Below are 18,887 nucleotides of genomic sequence, written 5' to 3'. Positions count from 1 at the left end.
ACTGTATATAATATTGCACTTGTATTAAGAACAAAATAAATAAGACATTAGATTAAAATATGTCTAAGACATGACAAATAAAACATTGGCAAGAATATGAGACTAAACTAAATCTAAGCCAAAGACTAGAAAATAATTCGAGCTTAAAATTTAATTAATTTAATTTTTACTTTTCAAGTTTACAAACTATTTGATTTGCTGGGCCGCTCGAGTTTTGAAACTGGGAAAAGCCTAGTTGAACAAAATTAGCCAATGATGTTTGCATATTCGAATCGGATGCCTGCGTGATTGTTATCGTACTACCATCAAGATCCACGTGCATAATTTGTGGCTGCTGTTGTTGCTGGATTTGTGTCTGAGAATGCTGAGTTTGAGGCGGTGCGGATTCTGTCGATTTCACCTCATACACCTCCTAAAAATGCCATTAATTATTACATGGATCCAGATGAGTGCCTAAATATTATGCTTTATATTACTTGCGACTTGGCAGCCTCTTGTTCACCTCTTGTAGCCTGTGTGTTTGCTGGTGGATTATCCAGACGCGTTTTTTTGTGCATCGCGCGGTGCTTTTCATAATGTTGCTTCGATGCAAAGTTTTTATTGCAAATTTCGCAACTGTGCAATCGGATCTCACTAGGTTGTGCACTGTGCGTACTGTAAATTAAATAAGAGTAACTAATTGTTCAATTTTGAGTTATAGGAGACCTACCGTTTATGCTTGTTGAGGTTATCCTTGCGTGAAAAGGGCTTCTTGCAATCCTCACAGGTGAACATTTTTTGGCCAGAGTGCGATACCAGGTGACGGGATAAGTGCTCCTTACGACTGAATGCTTTATCACAACCATCTTCTGTGCACTTGAAGGGTCGAAGACCTGCATGTAGCTTCACATGTTGTGTGAGGTGTTCCTTTTTCTTGAACTCGCGTAGGCAGGTGGGACAGGTCAGATTAAGGTAAGGTACACCACCAGCTGGTGCTGGTGCTGATGCCGGCGTTGACGTATCGCATACTAAACTATTCGTTACCGGCTGGTGTTGTTGCGGAGGCTGTGTTGTCGTTTGCTGGGCGGGCACAGGTAAAATCTGTTGCTGAGGACGCCCGGTTTTTGATCGCTGATTCGGTTGTTGTTCTGGCGGCTTTCGAGTAATTTTTCTTTGGTTGGCAATACTTGTGACTACAGCACTTGGCTGTGAAACCTGTAGAGCCAAAGCTGGCGGTGGTGTTGACTGAGACTTAGGGGATGCTTGTGTTGGTGCTGGAGTTGAAGCTGACACAGAAGTTTGAGGTGTCGCTGTTAATCCAACCTTTGAATCAAGCTTGGCCGGTGCTTGGGCTGGAATGCGACTTATAGTTATATTCTGCTTAGTTAACAAGGGCATTTTGTTGCTAGCTCCAGACGACTGTGGTTTTGTTAGTTTGGTAATTGTTGTATGCGATGAAAGTCGTTGGAGAGCAGCCACATTACTGGATGCAATTGTTGGCTGCTGTTTGACCAACGCAGGCCGTTTGTTGAGCTCCAAGTTGCCAGCATTATTCGATGAAACACTTGACGGTGTGCTTTTAAATTTAACCTGTTGCTGAGCTGGTTGCTGTCGGGGCGAAGGCGTCTTGAAAATGACTGAACCATCTGTAGCGCTACTGCTTGCAGGCGTGTTTAACTCAGTGCCAACATTCCTGATGACCAATTGAGGGTTGACGACGTTGGCTCGCGGAGATCTTATGATTTGTTGTGAGGTGACTTGCGCCTGTGTTGGTGCCAATTGTTGTTGATGTGTTTGCTGTGGCGGCAATTGCTGTTGGGTTTGTTGTTGCAGTTGCAACTGCTGTTGTGGGGGATTTGGTTGCAGCTGCGGTTGTGTCTGCGGCATAAGCAACTGATTTGGCTGTGACACTGCTGCTGGCTGAAAACTAGTTTGTGGTGTCAATTGCAGCGTAGCCGGAATGGAGGTAGGTGTCAACTGCATTATTGGCTGGCCATCCGCAGTGGCTAATTGCGGCTGCAGCTGAAAATACAAATGAGAATGTTAAATATCAATTCTTTACAAAATTTGCTTATATAACACACCTTCATTTGGACTTGATATGTAGTGGGCAACATAAGATTCTTGGTGTCTATATGCGCCACAATTTGCTGATCCGAATTCTCATCACGTATTGTTATCGGCAAGAAACATTTATTCGGCGACAGCATATTGACGGATGCATTTCCCCCAACAACTTGACTTCCCGTCAGACTGGACAGCAGAGCTGCAGCATTAAACTGCTGGGGTGGCTGCGTTGCTGTAATACCACTTGAGGACGCTGTGTTGCCAGAAACTCCGCCTGGCAGAAGCTGAAGCTGAATTTGGGGCTGTGTACCTGTGACACCACCAAATTGCTGCAGGCTACTTGCAAATTGTGGAGTTGCAGTTGGCGAAGAAAGCACAAAATTCAGCTTAGGTTTCTTATTGTCTACGGAACTCATTGCATCATCGGCGCAGTTTGTGAATTGTGTCTGTGTCTGCGCTTGTAGCTGCTGAAGTTGCTGGATAAGCGCTTGTTGCTGCAGTAACACATTGAGCTCATTAAGTTGCTGTGGTTGCAATTGGATCTGAGCAGCTGGAGCCGGTACTGCTGTTAAAGTTTGCGCCTGCAACTGTTGTTGCTGTGGTTGCGTCTGCTGCTGTTTAATTTGGGATATGGAAGTTGTGACACCTTGAGCGGAGGTCTCCTTTTTGCTAAGAGGAGTGATTTTGATGTCCGGCTTCAAACGGATAAATTCCTCGAGAGTGCTTAGGTAGAAATATAATTAACAGTAACTAAGAAGTTTTCGAATTGACTTTACTTACTTTTGTTTCTCGCTCTTGACCTCCGGCTGGACTTGAGGCATCACTGGGGGTGGGTGCGGTGGCGCCTGGACTTGATTATCAACAGTGATCGTATACTGCTGGGGCTGTTGTTGCTGCACCTGCATGCCAACAGCCTGCATGATGCTGCTCAGCAGATCGTTGTTCTGATAACTGCCGACTCCGCTACCGCCTGCGACTTGTCCGCCGGAGGCAGCTTGGCCAACCACATTAAGACTCTTGCCAGATTCATTGACGGCATCTTTAATGAAAACCTTGTCTTCACATTGCAGTGAGCGATGATTAAGCCAGTTGCTAAGTATGGTCTGTGAGTTCTTTGAAATGTTACGCATCTCGTACATTTGTTCCACTTGCTGAGCGCACTGGCCACAGACCACTTTGGGAAGACGGTCCTTCTCATTGATCTGCGAGAGAATGTTATGTATTATCTGTCTCATTCACCAATCAATGATTTACTTACTTGCACTGGGAGACACTCGGAGATTTTGTGACCAAGATTTTTGGCGCGACCTTCGGGTGAGTAGATGTTAATTTTGTGTTCACTGCTTGCCGTGCAAATACGACACAAGTCCCAAAAATTTATGCAACGTACAGTAGACATATTTAAAACACTGGACAATTCACAAAATTTATAACAGTCGCAGTTCCCGCGTTCGCACTTTGTTTATATACACACAATACACATGCACACACACACTCAACAAATGTTCAAGGTTGTTTGTTGTCTGCAGCTGAGACTAACAACAAAATCAAGAGACTCCCGCGTAAAACGCTATTGCACATTTTGAAATATGTTCATATTTGCACACCCGTTGACTTAACTTTTCAGCTTTCCTCGAGTGCATGAATAGAATATTTTCATTTTTATTTTGTAAAAAAAAAGTATTTGTAAAGGCAGACGCCGCAATACCGTAAACGAATACTAAATTATACCACAAATAATACCAACAAAATATAATATGCACGATGCTGCCAACCCAATTAATCACGCTGCACTTATCAATTTCGTTGTTATCGATAACCAATGGTTGCATCTTTAGAGTGACCATTAATTTTGTACACTTTTTTTTGCTTTTGCGTTAACAAAATTGTGTTAACAAAAAAGTAAATAAATGAAGTTTACGTAAAACTGAGCCGTTTTACACGAACTTTTACACATAATCGATTATAATAATGACCATGGTATATTCGGTATTTTTGTCTATTAAAAGTATTTTTTAAATTTTATAACCCGGTCTCTCTCTATCGGTATAGACATTTGTGTATGTATTTGTGCAGTTTTCAATTGTGTGCGTAATTGCGTGACGGAAGTTCTGAAAAATTTACAAAACTACGACAATTCAAATCGCAGTAAAGCAATAAATATTATAAAATGGGTTCTAGAAACGAATGTCGCATTTATGTTGGAAATCTGCCGCCAGATATTCGCACCAAGGATATCCAAGATCTTTTCCACAAGTTTGGCAAAGTAACATTTGTCGATTTGAAGAATCGGCGTGGTCCGCCATTTGCTTTTGTTGAATTCGAAGACGCGCGGTGAGTAATGAAAAAGAAACCCTTCTTCCTACTCTGTTTTGTTTGTGCATTTTTATATGTACCCACCCACAATATACATAAGTACATACATATACGTATGTTTCGACAATTGGAGGACCATTTCAATTTATATTTATTTATACAGAGATGCCGATGATGCAGTTAAGGCTCGCGATGGATATGACTATGATGGGTATCGCCTTCGTGTTGAGTTTCCTCGCGGAGGCGGTCCAGGCAGCTATCGCGGCAACAATCGCAACGACCGCAGCCGCGATGGTGGTGGAAGGATGGGTGGCCGTGGACCACCAGCTAAACGTTCACAATATCGCGTAATGGTGACGGGGCTGCCTGGATCTGGTTCATGGCAAGACCTTAAGGATCACATGCGTGAAGCGGGAGACGTTTGTTTTGCTGACACCTACAAGGATGGCTCTGGAGTTGTAGAGTTCTTGCGTCACGAGGACATGAAGTACGCCATTAAGAAGCTGGACGATTCTCGTTTCCGCTCACATGAGGTTGGTGTTCTACTGGGACTTGGGATTTTCTTCTTTACATGTAACATTCTTCTTGATTGTAGGGAGAAGTCGCCTATATACGGGTGCGCGAAGACAGCGGTGATAATGAACGCGGTGGTGGGGGTGGCGGAGGAGGCGGTGGAAGCCGCGATTATCGTGATAGGTGAGTGGAGGTTGACACAAGAGTTAACGTTGAAGTACAGTTGATTGATTTGATTGTTTTTTATTTCCCATAATTGACTAACTTATCGATTACAGGTCGCGTTCACGTTCGTTCTCATCCCGACCACGTCGGCGCGGCACACCAACATATTCCCCAGTGCGTCGTCAATCCTATTCCAGGTCTCGCTCACGCTCTAATTACTAAATTATACAATCATTATCCATTAATCTAAAAATTTCTTACGAGCAGGAAAAATTAGGAAACACAAACTATAACTAACTATCAAGAACCATCAATTCCCGCCCCATTAATAATTACACTTACTGTTTGTTTAATTATGCAAGAAAACTGATTGTCAAGTGATTGATTGCTAGATCAAGCAATTAATAATCAATATACAACCTGAACTCAAGACTGGAGAAATCCGTTGCGAATTGAAAATTAGGAATGCAGGCAGCAGTAATATTTGCTTCACTTTTACTGCAAAGAAAATTTTCTTAAATTATTCAAATGCATACAAAAAATACAAAAACATATTTGACAAATTTAATTTAAAACAATAATTATAATTCTAGGGCAAACATTGTAACATTTGGTTGCATATTTTATTAGAATTTATTTCCCTTCAAACTTAACAAAAAAGAAACCGCATCTAATATTAATAAAATATATATGTAAAACAAATGAAATGAATAAGAATCAGAACACAACAATTTTTATTGCGAACAATTTTACAAATTATTAATATTTCATTTTATTTTCTTCTCTTCCCAATTTTTGCGCGTTTATGTTTGGAGTATAATGAGGATTGTTGGAGAAGGAGGAAGGATAAGGATGAGGATGAGGAGAAAGGATAATTTTGATAATGATGATGTGAAGTGTAATGTGGATTTGGAAAAAAAATTGGTTGTGGTGTCAGGATATTTGGAAAGCGTAAATTGTGTGTTATATAAATAATATATCAGGAAACAAAAGGATTTGGATATTAGGAATCATAAAGGATTCGGATTTAGGCATTATATTTCATACTTACGCGAATGCGAATAAAATGTAAAACGCTAGGACAACGTGGGATACAATTTCCCACTGCGCTCGAGCTGTAAACATGACGGACATGCATTGATTGAGTGTAATCTCCTTGCTCTTAAACTGTTTGGAAACCCTTCAGTGCGCCTCACTCGTTACATCTTTTGGGTTTATGTGTGTTTCGATTTGGATTAAAGTCGTTTTAAGTGGGTATAAGAGATTGTCAATTATTAATTTGGACGATAATGAACCAGTGCACATGGACAGGATATGCAAGGATTTTGGAAACGCATCCCTTCGTGCTTCTTCACTTCAGCATTCGTTTTACATCGGATTAGGAACTAAATTCGCATTTCACTACATTCACTTTGGATACCGTTTACTCACATACCTCACCATGTTTCGTGGCCTTTGCGCCCATATTAATGGAATTTCCGCATCATCCAACGTTGTCTTGCGCCCAACGCTGGATAGTGCCCGGTCCTTGTGATCTTCCTCTATCTCTGACTGTGGTATGTTCGAATTATGCGACCTAGCAACTGTTTTGAGTTTTATCTGTTTACCTTTTACATAATCAAAATATTTGAAAATTTAACACTTGTCGTCTTAACTGATGTTACAACCAACTTATGGTGAATTAGACGCTTAATGTATACTGTATACTTATAAGAAATATCTTATATAAAACAGTTACCTTATATACGTGTATTTGTTTGATTTTGTCCAAGTTTGGACTATCACCTCAGGCCCAAAATATGTAGCCATAATAATTTGCATGAGGTTTATTTTTATCTAAACGTAATAATTAGTAGTATACACACTCAAAGAAATCGGTGCAGAGAACCCGCCATACAAATTAAACTCCCAGTGACATTAATTCGATATATGTATGTGCTATGTTCTGTGCTCACTATTTTTACCATAACTAACTATAGTTTTCACACCATTAGTATTAAAGTCATATATTTTTGAAGCTTAATAAATCACAAACTGCGAAAAAAAAATATCTTGATTTTTCCTATTATTTGAGGATCTGACTAAATTAGTGGTTGTTTGTGCTCACAACGGGAAAGCTCTATTGGACGGACATGCAGGGTCGCTTCCAAAAGAATTAAACATGTATGAATTGAATAATAATTATAGAGTGAAGAAATATTTTTTTTCAATATTGCTAGAGTATATTTAATAGGTGGATAAAGTTCATGCATTGATGTTTGAGACAATTTGTTTAGCTGTTATTAAATGCTAACAACATACATAATATAATATGATTTCAAGCTCTTTAAAAGATGTGTCTCGTTTTTGGATTGACTATTGCTGATTTGCTTTGTAGGAGGGCACGATTATATTATTTGATACCGGTTTTTGAAAATCCACTAAAAGTGTTAGCAGAGTTAATGTAAACTTAACAGAAGTATATGAAACCTATCGATAATTTGCGCGCAAAATTTCAATTAAATTAAAATATTATTTTTCCAGTGGTAAGCTACTGCATTTCAAATTATTATTCATTTTCGCCAAACAATTGCATATTTCTTGGTTTTTAATCGGTAGCTTGGCTTCAATTTTTTTTTTAAATCAACAACATTGGCCTAGCGATAAATGCTGCTATGCTCTTCTGGCTCTGTTATAAACGTTTAAAATTAACATATTTAGCACTGTAAATTAACAAAATCCTAAGGAACAGTTCATGTAGGTCGTATTTTTTAATATTTTAGAAATTTGAAGTAAAGACGTTTTGTTATAATTGCAATATCTTAAGGGTTTGGGAAATAATGTAATGTTTTCTGTTATTAACAGCTCCCTGCTAAGTAGTTTTGCTGTTCGCTGTTATAGTGCTCAACGCGGTCAGTCGAAAAAAAGCTGTGAACGTGGTGGTTGTGTCGCGGTCTCTCGCAAATCGAAAGGCACAACAAGAAAATTCGTTTTCTTGCCGCGACCAAGAATACAACTATGTATGTGTGTGTAGAAGTGCTGTGAGGTAGCAGAAAGTGCGCCAAAACAAAGAAATAATCGGTGACTAGTGTGCAAGACGGTCAACAAAATTGCCTCTCATTCTGTTCACAATATTAAATGATCCATCCAACCAAACGCATCCACATTGACAGCGAGCTTTTTAAATTATACTTATTATTTATATCGTAAAGTGCATTGACGCTACTTGCAAGTAGCTGAGTGTCCAGCAGACATCGCAGCGCGGCGTGTGGGCGACCGGTAATGCTAAACGCAAAACGAAAGAGTCGTGCGTTTATGTGGAAATCGAACCGGAGGTCAAATCTTTACTTTAAGCATCTTTTGTTTGTAATCGGTACTCTCGCTTGGGCTTTGTGCTTATCACAGGCGGCATTTTTTTTGGTTCCCCATAGACTCTCACTCATTGATTGAATGATTTATTGCCATTGTCGAAGAGTCGATCGTGTATTTTATTACTGCGTTCAACGGGTTAATTGAGTTTATCATTTTAATTAAATTTTCAGGCTGAAATATAAATAAGCTGTAAGAAATAAATAAAAGTGGAATTTAAGCAGTAAACAAGAAGACAAGTTTTTCGAATCAACAAAATAAAATACATGATATGTATATATGTGTATACAAGGTCGAAATAACGCAACAATAACAATAACAGCAGCAACAATAACAACCAAAAGGTGCGTATTCGGCAGATTTACACAATTTTGTTTCAGCTCTATCACTGGGCGGCTACCTACTCTAATATTAATAATAGCCGAAGGCACGTAGGTGTCGTGTAACTTGATGTGGAACACATGAACTATGTGGTTGCCTTGTTGCAAGATCAACACAAGCTGCCGGCATGTCTATTTATCAGTGCGTTTATTTACCTGACTCTCGTTCAGTCATTTTGTCTCTCTCTCTCTCTCTCTCTCTCTCTATCTCTTTCGCTTTGCACCTCTTTGAGTGATTCGAATCTTGTGTGTCTCTGTGTGTGTATGTGTGGTCGTTACCATTCTTGCGTATGTATTTGCCGGTCTCTCTTATCTAATTTGATGATCTGCGCGTCGGGCTTTTCCGGCACGATGTTCGTCTGAGATGCTTATCGCGCGTTCATGCTGTTGTTTTTAATTCAGTAAGCTGCTTGTCATTGTGACAGGTGCGTAGTGAGTTCGTTTATATGGACTCGCCTTCGTTATTGCTAATGTCAGAGTTCATTTTAGCGAATGATTGACAGTTGGCTAGCCTAAATGCGAAACCGGTTTTATGTTTTTTTGCACTACCCTACTGTTCTATACCATAAGTCCATGGTAGGTATTTTATTATTACTTTGAAAATTTTCATAATAAATTATATACATACTGTATTTCAGTATTTTTAAGGCATGCAAGATACGGCTAGATTTCTCTTTCAATGTTCGCTTGTCGCTTTTCCTTAGGTTACCCCTATATCAACGCATTTAATCACATACTTTAGTTTTGGCGTTGAAAGTAGTAGGAAGTGTAAGACCAAGACGTACCCAAAGTGAGGCCTATCCTATAGACGAGCCCGGCAAACCACTTTTCCAGCTTGTCTGCGCTAGTTTGTGGAAACAGCAACGGCAACAAGTTGTAAGAGACCCGCCAGGCTGTCTAATTGTTTTGACGGAGAAATTTCTGTAGGCCTTTTTTGGCTCCTCAATGGCTTTTAGTATACAGGCCGTGCCTCAAAACTTTGTAACTGGTTTTTGTTGCACACTTTATATGAAATTGAGAATTGCGTTTCGTCGAAGATTTACCGCAATAAACACAAGTGAATGTGAATGTAAATGTGAAGAATATATCGCAACAATCTTGTTTAGCGAACAATCTGTCATAACTTGAACTGAACACTGATATACACGCCTTAAGAAGCTCCTAATTCGATAGCAAGCCCGCTCGCATCTACCATATTCTATGTGCCAAGCCTGCATGCAAGCAGACTGCAGTCATTAGTAATAATTCCTAATACCCATATGACTATTAGTATTACTCACATACAGACTCACTGACATTTAACTACATTAACATCATACGAACACTACATAACGGCGCCACTGGCTTCGCGACACACGAGTTCTGGGCGCCGTTTAATTGTGCGGAGAGCGCTTCGAGGTTTTGTTGCGCCTTTAACCGGTTGCAAAAAATATTGTGCGATACTTTGTGAATGAATATTTAATTGAAGCCAACTTGTTATGTATTTTATTTCAAGTGTTAATTAGCATATACTCGTAGTATGTTAGTTTGCATATACATACTTGAATTTGTACATAATTCACTTGCTTGACTTGACAGCCACTAATATCGTTCAAATCAATTAAAATTTTTCTTTCTTCCTCGGCCACATAATAAATCATTCTCAATGTAAAGCGCTAAGAACTGTGAACTGAATTCGATCAAGTTGTCAATCGGGTTGTCAATAATTTTAAATTATTTTTTACATTTGTATAATTTACACAAATTAGTTATAATTAGAGTATCTCATAGCACAAATTGTTAGCCTTATTACTAAGAACAATAATACTGCCATTGTCACGTGCTCTGCAAACAAATTGTAGTCCACTTTTTCGCATGCAATTTTGTCAGAGCGGAAGGTGTGATTTAAAACACGTCAGAAAATCGGGTATCACATTAAGGAAGATTGCGGTCGGTACAATAGGGACAATAGGTCCCACAGCGGGCGAGGTGGTGGTGGTGGTTGCTTCCTAATTATACTTATACGGGCACAAGTACTATACATATATATGTATATATGTATGTAGCTAGGTATGCATCTACTAAAAGACACGTAATTGCAGTGGCATTAAAATAATTCAACGCGTTAAGGTAATGGGCCTGCACCGGTCTGGCGCGCCTGTTTTGGGGATGGGAACATAAGTAATTGTATACTGCCTAAGAGGGGGTTGGTTAACATAATTTTGCACAGTTTTCAAAGAAAACATTCTGCATAATGCGCTTAGAAATATGAATAAAGACGAGATTAACCTCAATGACCGCGCCAGTTGCTGAATGCAGAGAGAGCATTTTGGAGATGCACAATCCAGGGTCAATATGCGCTGTGGATTCCAGCTGCATGATGAGCTGCATACCCGCGCCGAATGCAACATCAGCAGCGACTCAATGTTGTCGACTGCATTAAAGTGGAAAATCCTGTCTGACAACATTAAAACTAAAAAAAAATCTCAATAAAACATATAAGCGTGAAGGAAAAAACAAAATGAGAGCAAAGTAAATCAACCCAGACGAGAGTTGTGGCTTGAGCAGGATGAAACAAGCCATGAAAAGAGAATGTGGCTAGGCAACCAGAAATGCAATAAAAGCAAAATATGAAACTACTAGCTGTAATAACTATTATTCAGACGATAAGAATTCGCTTTCGCTGATGTAAGTAAATGTGGAAATCTGAACGTTTTTTGGTATCTACAAAATGTTCAAAATTCGTATAAGAAATTTCAACATTTTCTTCAATATTTTTACCTGTACGGAAATCATTTGACTCAGACAAACTGCAGCTGTCAAAATTCTTTTCTTTTCAGCGCAAGTTCCCAGAAATATTTTCAATTAACACCGTCCATGTAGGGATACTTTTTCAATGACCCTATAAAGCGGCACGCTTTGCGTTCTGTTTAATAAGCGTAAATTATTTAAAATCATTAATCAAGGCGCCCACGTTTAAAATATTTTGCGAATCAACCTAAATATATACATACATATGTATGCAAGCAAATGTATATACGAACTCATTTGTTTGCTGTGTTTTTCAACACGTGCAATTTACGTGAAATTCCCAAATTTATCAATCGTTATTGCAAACAAATTGTATTTAATAATTCAAAATAATTCTACCGAGTTGTTTCTTTCTTTTTTTTATTTCATAATACGGAAGCTCAGGGGAGAATTGTAAATTCTATGAAATCAAGATTTGTATATCAATTGAAACAGTAAATCTTTAGGGTAGTTAATTCTGATAATAAATTGCTGCAATCATTCTCAGAATACTTTGATGAATCACTTCTCATTCAGGCATATTCATATAACTTTGGATATCAATTAATAGCTCTTTGTGCACTTTTAATAATGAGCATGTCAGCATTTTTCAAAGTCAAACACAAAAAGAAGGTATAAACAAATTCCCTATACCGAAACCATTTAACCATTTATCCATTTCGGATACGAAATATATATTGTAAATACAAACTTAAGCGTAAATACATTAATGAATATCCATGTTTTTTAAGAGTATGAATTTAATTAATTACTGCGATTACAATATTAAGTTTGATCTGATTAAAAGAGACAAATTATTAAATCTATACGATTTGTTTTATTAATTTATTTGAATCAAACAAAAATATATATCCAATTGAGGCCGATACTGAGTTGCGACAAGTTTTTTGTTTAATTGTGGACTGTAGGGTAAATTATCTAGTGTATCTGGGAGGGACACCGTGTTAGAATCAGAAATAATTATGTAATGAATTCCCTGATTCCTTCAGCTATTATATCAATGTACGATATATCATGAACAGAAGCGAAACAATACATAATTCGTTTACCAGATACAATGACTATCAAAGATCACATATGCCCTTGCTTTCCATCGATTATCGAGTAGAATAATTGAATTCTTTGAATGTTCTGCCGTCCAGCAGTCAGAGTAGATTACACATTAGGCGTAACTTGATCCATTTTGTTTCCAAGCATGAGCTTATAGATTTGTCAAAGTCGTCATACACATTCCATTTGGTCATTACAATAACGATAGAAGTGTTTCTATATGCTCACATTGCTCACTCGAGCGGTAAAATTATGCAAGTACCTGTTCACTCGCCTTCCGATACTATTAATAGCACAATGCGCAATACGATACGAGTATCGAAATGATAGACGACCTGATAGGGGCTGTGTTAACATTGTCTCAAGATCATTGACTTTTGGGTGCTCTTATCAGAAGTTGGGGATGTGTTGGTTCGAAAATGTACATAAAACTGTCGGCATGATAAATGGATGGCTATCAATAATAAGAAGCTGCAGCATTATTCGTCAGCTGCCGATGTCAGTCGCAAGAATGTGTTTACCTGCAATCAAACTGACTTATACGTATACGAATACGAATACGAATACGAATACGAATATGTATGTAGATTCATATGTATGTATATATTTTCCACTCATCTGTTTGCACTTCAAATGTTTATTTACGTGGCTGTGTTGTTGCATTTGTGTGTTTGCCGAGTTAGCGTTAAACAAATAAACCTCCCAATGAGCCACTCACTTTTTTGTAGTTTACTTAAATGTATTTACAATCATTTTATTGTGCTTGCTTGAATGGGCAAAAGCAATGTTCATTCGTACATACATGTATATGCAATGTGTGCATCTGTGATTTTATTCAAGTATCCGAATATTTCCCCTGAAGGACAAGGTTGTCAAGTCAACTACTCCATAATTTGATACATTCTTTTTCCAATATGAATCCGGTATTATTTTCTGGATTTAAACATTGAGTAAAAACTACCAGGCAACTGTCAACTGGCAACCATATGCATAAACTTGAGGTGTTAATGATAACAGAAACAGAAACGACAGGCAGTGCAAAGTGGGTTAAAGGTGAGTCGCGGAGCAGGTAAATTAAGTATACGCAACGTTGCAGTGAAACTCACATAAAAAGCAATTCAACACGCCAGTGGCTGCTCCTGCTGTTTGTTCAATAAAAGTTAAGCTGCGAATTAGCAATTGAAACACCGACACTTTTCTACACTATATCGAAAAACTGCGTCTAATACTCTTACAACATCAGTCAAATAATTTTATAATGTGTTATTTCAATGTGAAGTTAATGGTTAACTTTATAGAAATGGCACAATTCAATACAAATACTATAAAAACAGTAAAGAGCTCTCTCGCAAGTGGCTCATGAAAGTCTTAAGACCTAACATCCTGTGGCCAACTCAATTAAAATACTAAGTTCAGAGCCTGTCAGCGTGCGAAACTGACAGCTGACAGATGCAGATTTTGTACTCGTAGGCTAGAGTGAAAGGAAACTGTTTGCGTGTTGGGTCATGGACTCTGTCAACGTTTTACTCTCACATCTTCACTTCCCCACTCACTCATTCGGGTATTTGCCCAGCCCCACTTACACAGTCACTCAGCTAAACTATCAATCATTCAAGGCTTTCGTGGCCTGTTTTTCCACAGTACGTTTGCAGGCAGGTGCGAAATGTGTCAGTTCCAAAGAAGACAAAGTTCAAACGTTTAATACTTTTACCATTTGAGATACAGTCACAAATGGAGTAGATTCTGAACATTACTCCAATTGGACGAAAGAAATATATTGAAATATTTACAGCCATTCGCAATTTTTTGACAGCTTATAATTTTTTTTAGATATCTGCGCGAGTTAAGAACACACCAAAAATACTATTATAAATAGGTGGTATCTGTCAGCTGATCGTATTTACGACTCTAACAAGAAAAGCTACAACCGAGTGTGCTTGACTACCCATTTTGAATAAAATCAAAGCAACGCAGTATTATTCTTAAATCAAATTGTCTGTCGCGACTCTAGCTTGTTATAACACCCTTCTATTTAATGCGTATCAGGTATTAAAAGGCATGCAGTATAAATGCACTATGAATCGTAGGTTCTTCACCATGGGAACCTACAATATTCCTACTCATAATAATTAATAGGAACTAAATAAAGTTACTATGCCATGTCAAGTTACATTTCTCCGTCTTGATTAATTGTAGAATTTGTATGTACGACATGGGATGACAAGACTATTTCCTATGAACATGATATTTCAAGAATTGTATGACAGAAGTGTAAATGTATTTCTATTTCAAAAAGTAATATAATGAACAAAACAATAAAATATACAAGCAAGCAAATTGCATTTAATGTACTCATATATATGTACATATATATATGTTCAATGTAGTAAGTGTATAGTAAATGAGTTAACGAAATTGCTTTCTAATGCAAATGCAAATTCTCAGCTGGAATACATTTTCATAGGTAATATACTGCAGATACACACAATTTCTATTCGATTCCATGTGGTCGCACATTTGGCCAATTAAATGCAGTTTCCTCACCAAATCCATTCAATTGTTTCCATTTCACTGAACTTTATGTGAAACGCTTGGAATTACACCCAAGACAGAGTTTGAAAGGTGGAAAAGGAAACGGAGAGCTATGACGTCACCTTTAAATCAGCCCCATTGGAGGTCGATCTTTGGCCGCATGGCGACACGATTAATTGAAATTTAAAAGTATAAACATGCATTTAATGCATTTTGTTGGACTGGGAAAATCACTGTGAACACAGAGAAAACTAAGAATAGAAGCATTTTTCCACGGATTTCGTAGCTTGTCGTTTCAATTGTTCAACAGATTGCCTCCCTTTCTTGGTCATTAGTGAGTATCTGTGCGTAGACCATTTAAGGGCATTGCAAATCTTTTCCGGCTATCTTGTATCGTCTGGCAAATGTTGTTGATCTGGGGGCTAATTGCTAATGCAATAGTCTTTCATTGCAATTCCTTCATTAGGCAATGTATCTTGAGATAATGTCATTTTAATGCACATTTCTGGGCACTGCTTTTATGATAAATTTAATTGTGATTGACGTAGTGTCTTTTACTTGCTCTCGTCATCCGTCATCCACCGTCTCTTTCGTAGAATCGATGGGTACTAAGTACTACATAAAGTTAATTGAAATACTCTCACATATAATGCTCTAAATCCCAAGAAGCTGAAGTGCCAGCTGTTGCGGTCTTAAATATCTTAGAAGCATATGTATTTAATTATGCAAGACCTCTAGCTCCGCCATAAAAATGTAGTAAAATGTTGACAGCAAATAAAAAACAACATTTTCACTTTTAAAATAGCACCAGCTTCATGTGTGTCAAAATTGGAAGAAGTGACGATCTGTTGAATCTAAATAAACCGTAAGGCGATTATAAAACAATGCCACATAATTCACATACATCGAGGAGGTTGTATCCCCTCGCACATCCAGCGGAGATATAAATTAGATCATAATAAAGTTTAAGAAGACTAGAAGAAGAATACGCTACAGTGATCGCAAGACCTATAAAAATAGTCTCCATTGGCTGGGTTGTGTGAAAATTAACAGCATTCAAAATTCGACAAGGCATAATTTTTAATAAAAGTGAAAAAAAATGAAACAGCCGTACAAGCTGAATGAAAATGCGTCTTGCACGCGTTCGTATGACTCGTACTCTATTTTTATATACTCATATGAGTAAATTATACTATATATTTATTTTATTATACTATATCTATATTTGAGTGTGCGTAGCTGAAAGTCCCATTAGGAAATAAATTGAAACTGAGGCTATGTCAAGCATTCAAGCATTGGCGAATTTAATATTAAAAAGTATTTTATTTAATGATCAGTTGTAAACGTTAGACATATACTATAAGCCCCTCTTTAGTATGCCTTTACATCATGTACTCGGCGAAAACGATGACCAGCCTGTCGAAGCGTCAGGCCGCGAGTTTCCGGCATTAGCACAACGAAAATAATCATGCTGATAACTAGGATGATGCCCACAACCAAAAAGTAGGTGAATAGGGCGTAATTACCAGACGGGAATGTAACAATTACAATGACATGGATCATTTGTTCCAGACAAATGATCAGTGCAATGAGAAAGGGCTTAATACGCATGGGAAACGCCTCTCCCAGATACGTTGTTGTGCAAGCAGCATACAATCCGGCAAAGAACTGGAATGCCATTGATATGCGACCGATCTGATAGAGGTTGTCCAAGCTATAGATGCTATAGAAGAGACCAGCCATGGCTAGCATTAGAGCTCCCATACACAGTAATCCCAGCACCGATACAAACTTCCGTCCAACGGTGTCCACCAGTAAAATGGTAACGATGGTGCCAATAAGGCGAAGAACTCCCCACACAATTGTCGACCAGTCGTCATAGTCATAAACCGCAATGTTGTTCAATGACATGGCCAAGCTGAGAGGTCCGGAAAATGTGAACGCCACAAGGCATCTGCAGAAGATCATCTTGACGAAGGGCATTGCGGAAGCAGCGAGCTCTTCGACAAAACTCAGACTTGATGCCTCCGCCACGAACCGCTTGGCTTCTTCCAGAGCCTCATGGCAAGCATTATTTGAAGTCGTGGTGGGCATATGATGCCATTGGCATGAGCGTGCCATTACCTCATTGTTCTTACGAAGATAGAAGATTGGCGACTCCACTGAAAAGTAGATAAAGGCGGTGCCGAAAAGGGAAAATACTATTCCAAAGATTCCATGTGCGGTGTTCATTTGAAAATCGGAGTACGAACTCCATTCTGCAGTCATGATCACCTGCATGGCAATTCCCAGCGCCAATCCGTACTGTTCCAAGGCGGCTAACACGCCGCGGTATTTACTACTCACTGCCTCAGAGTTGTGGATGATGAAGCTCACCGTGATAATGCCAATGCCCACTCCACCCAGGTATCGGGCAGCCACGATTGCAGTGTATTGGGTTGGTGCACTCACAAAGATAATCGCATCGATCAACTGCAACAGTCCACCTAGACACTAAGAAATGACATACGAATTATATAAGCTTAATGTAATATCGTTTCTAATACACACATAGAAGATCCATTTGGGTAAGTGAGTCAAGGACAAAGATGCTAACACAGCTCCAATAATGACTCCAATGAACCAACTGTACTGGAATGGAATTGGGCCCGTGGTACCCGCGTCTGTGTTCCAGCCTAGACCTTGAGCCATGTCCATTCCTCCATAGACAAATAAGAAGCAGGCTGTCACAATGATGCAATTATAAATAAAATTAAAGAAGACTGTTAGAAACATTCTTAATATATAAAAAAAAAACAAAAATTCGACTAATTCAGCAGAGTGCAAATTTAAAAACATAAAAACTTTGAAAACAAATATTTTTTGTTCTTTACATGTAGTGGTAAATTTAATCCATCAATTGGCTATTTATATTCCGAGAAGTGATAACATTTGTGTTTATTTATTTCCTTTTGATAATGGAAATTTAATCCGTAATTGTTTTTTTGTTAATAGAGTGTTGCGTACTTGGTAAATTTTATGAAATGGTTTTAAAAAAATACAGTTAGAAAATAAGATTGTTGGTAATTTAAGTTTCATATTTTTAAGTTGGAATAGTAAGTATCTCGAGTTGATTTATCATTAAACGAATCACAAATTAATTTATACAACACTCTTCTTAGTTACTTTGCTCCCTATACTGAGTACTTTTGTATATCTTGTATTCGAAAGTGTTATCACTTCGTTTTTCAATATCTTCACTGCCTACCAGAATTAAAATTTCTCCGATTGCCCCAACGAGTTGACCGTCGGCTGGGATTATTTATCACTTGGATATAGGTGGTTTGTGGCTGATTTGGAGGCACAGTAATATTCGGATTCGGATACATATTTGGATTCTGATTCGGATACATATTTACATTTTGATTCGGATACATATTTGCATTGTGATTTGGTGGTAATTTTTCTTGTGTCGCATTAGGAGAAAAATTCGGTGTATTTGGGTAGCTTGTCATTTTTATATGATAATACTATATATCTCTTGTGTTATTGTGGTTCGTTCGATAAAAAGGCTATTCCGCAACTGAATTCGCGCTGTGTCACTTGGGTTTATTTATAAGCATAGAAACCTGTGTTATCAGTGTATAATTATAGATAGTGTTCATTGTAATTATCATGTGATATTCGGGTATTCCTCATCGCCATTGTTTGATTGACTTGATGGGCGCTGGGCGTTGAATTCAGTTGGTCAGGGATCATGTCTTTCCC

General features: G+C 38.2%; 4 protein-coding genes and 2 long non-coding RNA genes across 10 annotated transcripts in view; 4 read left to right on the top strand and 2 right to left on the bottom strand.

Moving 5' to 3' along the window:
• Nucleotides 1–136: 136 nt before the first annotated feature.
• Nucleotides 137–3,941, bottom strand: LOC132784361 (transcription factor Sp2). Its single transcript, XM_060789920.1, has 6 exons — nt 3,305–3,941; nt 2,827–3,248; nt 2,064–2,769; nt 710–2,001; nt 477–654; nt 137–412 (listed from the first exon to the last, which is right to left on the bottom strand). The coding sequence occupies exons 1-6, from the start codon at nt 3,443–3,445 to the stop codon at nt 167–169; spliced, it is 2,985 nt and encodes a 994-aa protein (XP_060645903.1). The 5' UTR covers nt 3,446–3,941; the 3' UTR covers nt 137–166.
• Nucleotides 3,942–4,113: 172 nt separating this feature from the next.
• LOC132784362 (serine/arginine-rich splicing factor 1) lies at nt 4,114–6,041 on the top strand. 2 transcript variants are annotated; one of them, XM_060789922.1, is made up of 5 exons: nt 4,114–4,380; nt 4,526–4,895; nt 4,958–5,058; nt 5,154–5,237; nt 5,308–6,041. In XM_060789922.1, exons 1-5 carry the CDS (start codon nt 4,217–4,219, stop codon nt 5,315–5,317), a joined length of 729 nt encoding a protein of 242 aa, XP_060645905.1. In that variant the 5' UTR covers nt 4,114–4,216; the 3' UTR covers nt 5,318–6,041. The 2 variants fall into 2 exon arrangements, with proteins under 2 accessions (XP_060645905.1, XP_060645904.1); XM_060789921.1 differs by having other exon boundaries at nt 4,115–4,380; nt 5,154–6,041.
• A 1,904-nt stretch (nt 6,042–7,945) lies between these two features.
• The window catches only part of LOC132785029 (extracellular sulfatase SULF-1 homolog), a 30,521-nt gene continuing 19,579 nt past the window's right edge, over nt 7,946–18,887 (top strand). Inside the window, exons 1-2 of one of the 3 annotated variants that reach the window (XM_060790988.1) lie at nt 7,946–8,039; nt 8,562–8,732. The gene's annotated coding sequence lies outside the window, so the exon portion shown is untranslated. Of the gene's footprint in view, nt 8,733–18,887 lie in introns of all 3 variants that reach the window. The other 2 variants (XM_060790987.1, XM_060790989.1) reach the window with 2 other exon arrangements.
• Nucleotides 10,424–11,857, top strand: LOC132786375 (uncharacterized). The gene is made up of 3 exons (XR_009632438.1): nt 10,424–10,817; nt 10,878–11,435; nt 11,588–11,857. It is a non-coding gene; the product is annotated as an uncharacterized LOC132786375 (long non-coding RNA).
• On the top strand, nt 14,753–15,418 carry LOC132786039 (uncharacterized). Its single transcript, XR_009632396.1, has 2 exons — nt 14,753–14,994; nt 15,054–15,418. It is a non-coding gene; the product is annotated as an uncharacterized LOC132786039 (long non-coding RNA).
• On the bottom strand, nt 16,438–18,690 carry LOC132787122 (uncharacterized). 2 transcript variants are annotated; one of them, XM_060794020.1, is made up of 4 exons: nt 18,539–18,690; nt 18,388–18,469; nt 17,691–17,863; nt 16,438–17,633 (listed from the first exon to the last, which is right to left on the bottom strand). In XM_060794020.1, the coding sequence occupies exons 1-4, from the start codon at nt 18,632–18,634 to the stop codon at nt 16,512–16,514; spliced, it is 1,473 nt and encodes a 490-aa protein (XP_060650003.1). In that variant the 5' UTR covers nt 18,635–18,690; the 3' UTR covers nt 16,438–16,511. The 2 variants fall into 2 exon arrangements, with proteins under 2 accessions (XP_060650003.1, XP_060650001.1); XM_060794018.1 differs by having other exon boundaries at nt 16,439–17,633; nt 18,388–18,690.

This window comes from Drosophila nasuta, chromosome 2R (genome assembly GCF_023558535.2).
Source record: "Drosophila nasuta strain 15112-1781.00 chromosome 2R, ASM2355853v1, whole genome shotgun sequence".
Taxonomy (NCBI): Eukaryota; Metazoa; Arthropoda; class Insecta; order Diptera; family Drosophilidae; genus Drosophila; species Drosophila nasuta.
Note: the sequence above shows the minus strand (reverse complement) of the source record. Positions and strands in the feature narration are given on the sequence as shown.

Coding starts and splice junctions, on each gene's coding strand:
- LOC132787122 (XM_060794018.1), bottom strand. CDS start 18,634: ATGACAAGCTACCCAAATACACCGAATTTTTCTCCTAATGCGACACAA. Junction 17,864..18,387: donor TCGGAGAAATTTTAATTCTG/GTAGGCAGTGAA, acceptor TCATTGTGACAG/CCTGCTTCTTATTTGTCTAT. Junction 17,634..17,690: donor TACCCAAATGGATCTTCTAT/GTGTGTATTAGA, acceptor GTCATTTCTTAG/TGTCTAGGTGGACTGTTGCA.
- LOC132784361 (XM_060789920.1), bottom strand. CDS start 3,445: ATGTCTACTGTACGTTGCATAAATTTTTGGGACTTGTGTCGTATTTGC. Junction 2,002..2,063: donor CATATCAAGTCCAAATGAAG/GTGTGTTATATA, acceptor TTGTATTTTCAG/CTGCAGCCGCAATTAGCCAC. Junction 413..476: donor AAGAGGCTGCCAAGTCGCAA/GTAATATAAAGC, acceptor TGGCATTTTTAG/GAGGTGTATGAGGTGAAATC.
- LOC132784362 (XM_060789921.1), top strand. CDS start 4,217: ATGGGTTCTAGAAACGAATGTCGCATTTATGTTGGAAATCTGCCGCCA. Junction 4,896..4,957: donor CTCGTTTCCGCTCACATGAG/GTTGGTGTTCTA, acceptor TCTTGATTGTAG/GGAGAAGTCGCCTATATACG. Junction 5,059..5,153: donor AGCCGCGATTATCGTGATAG/GTGAGTGGAGGT, acceptor TATCGATTACAG/GTCGCGTTCACGTTCGTTCT.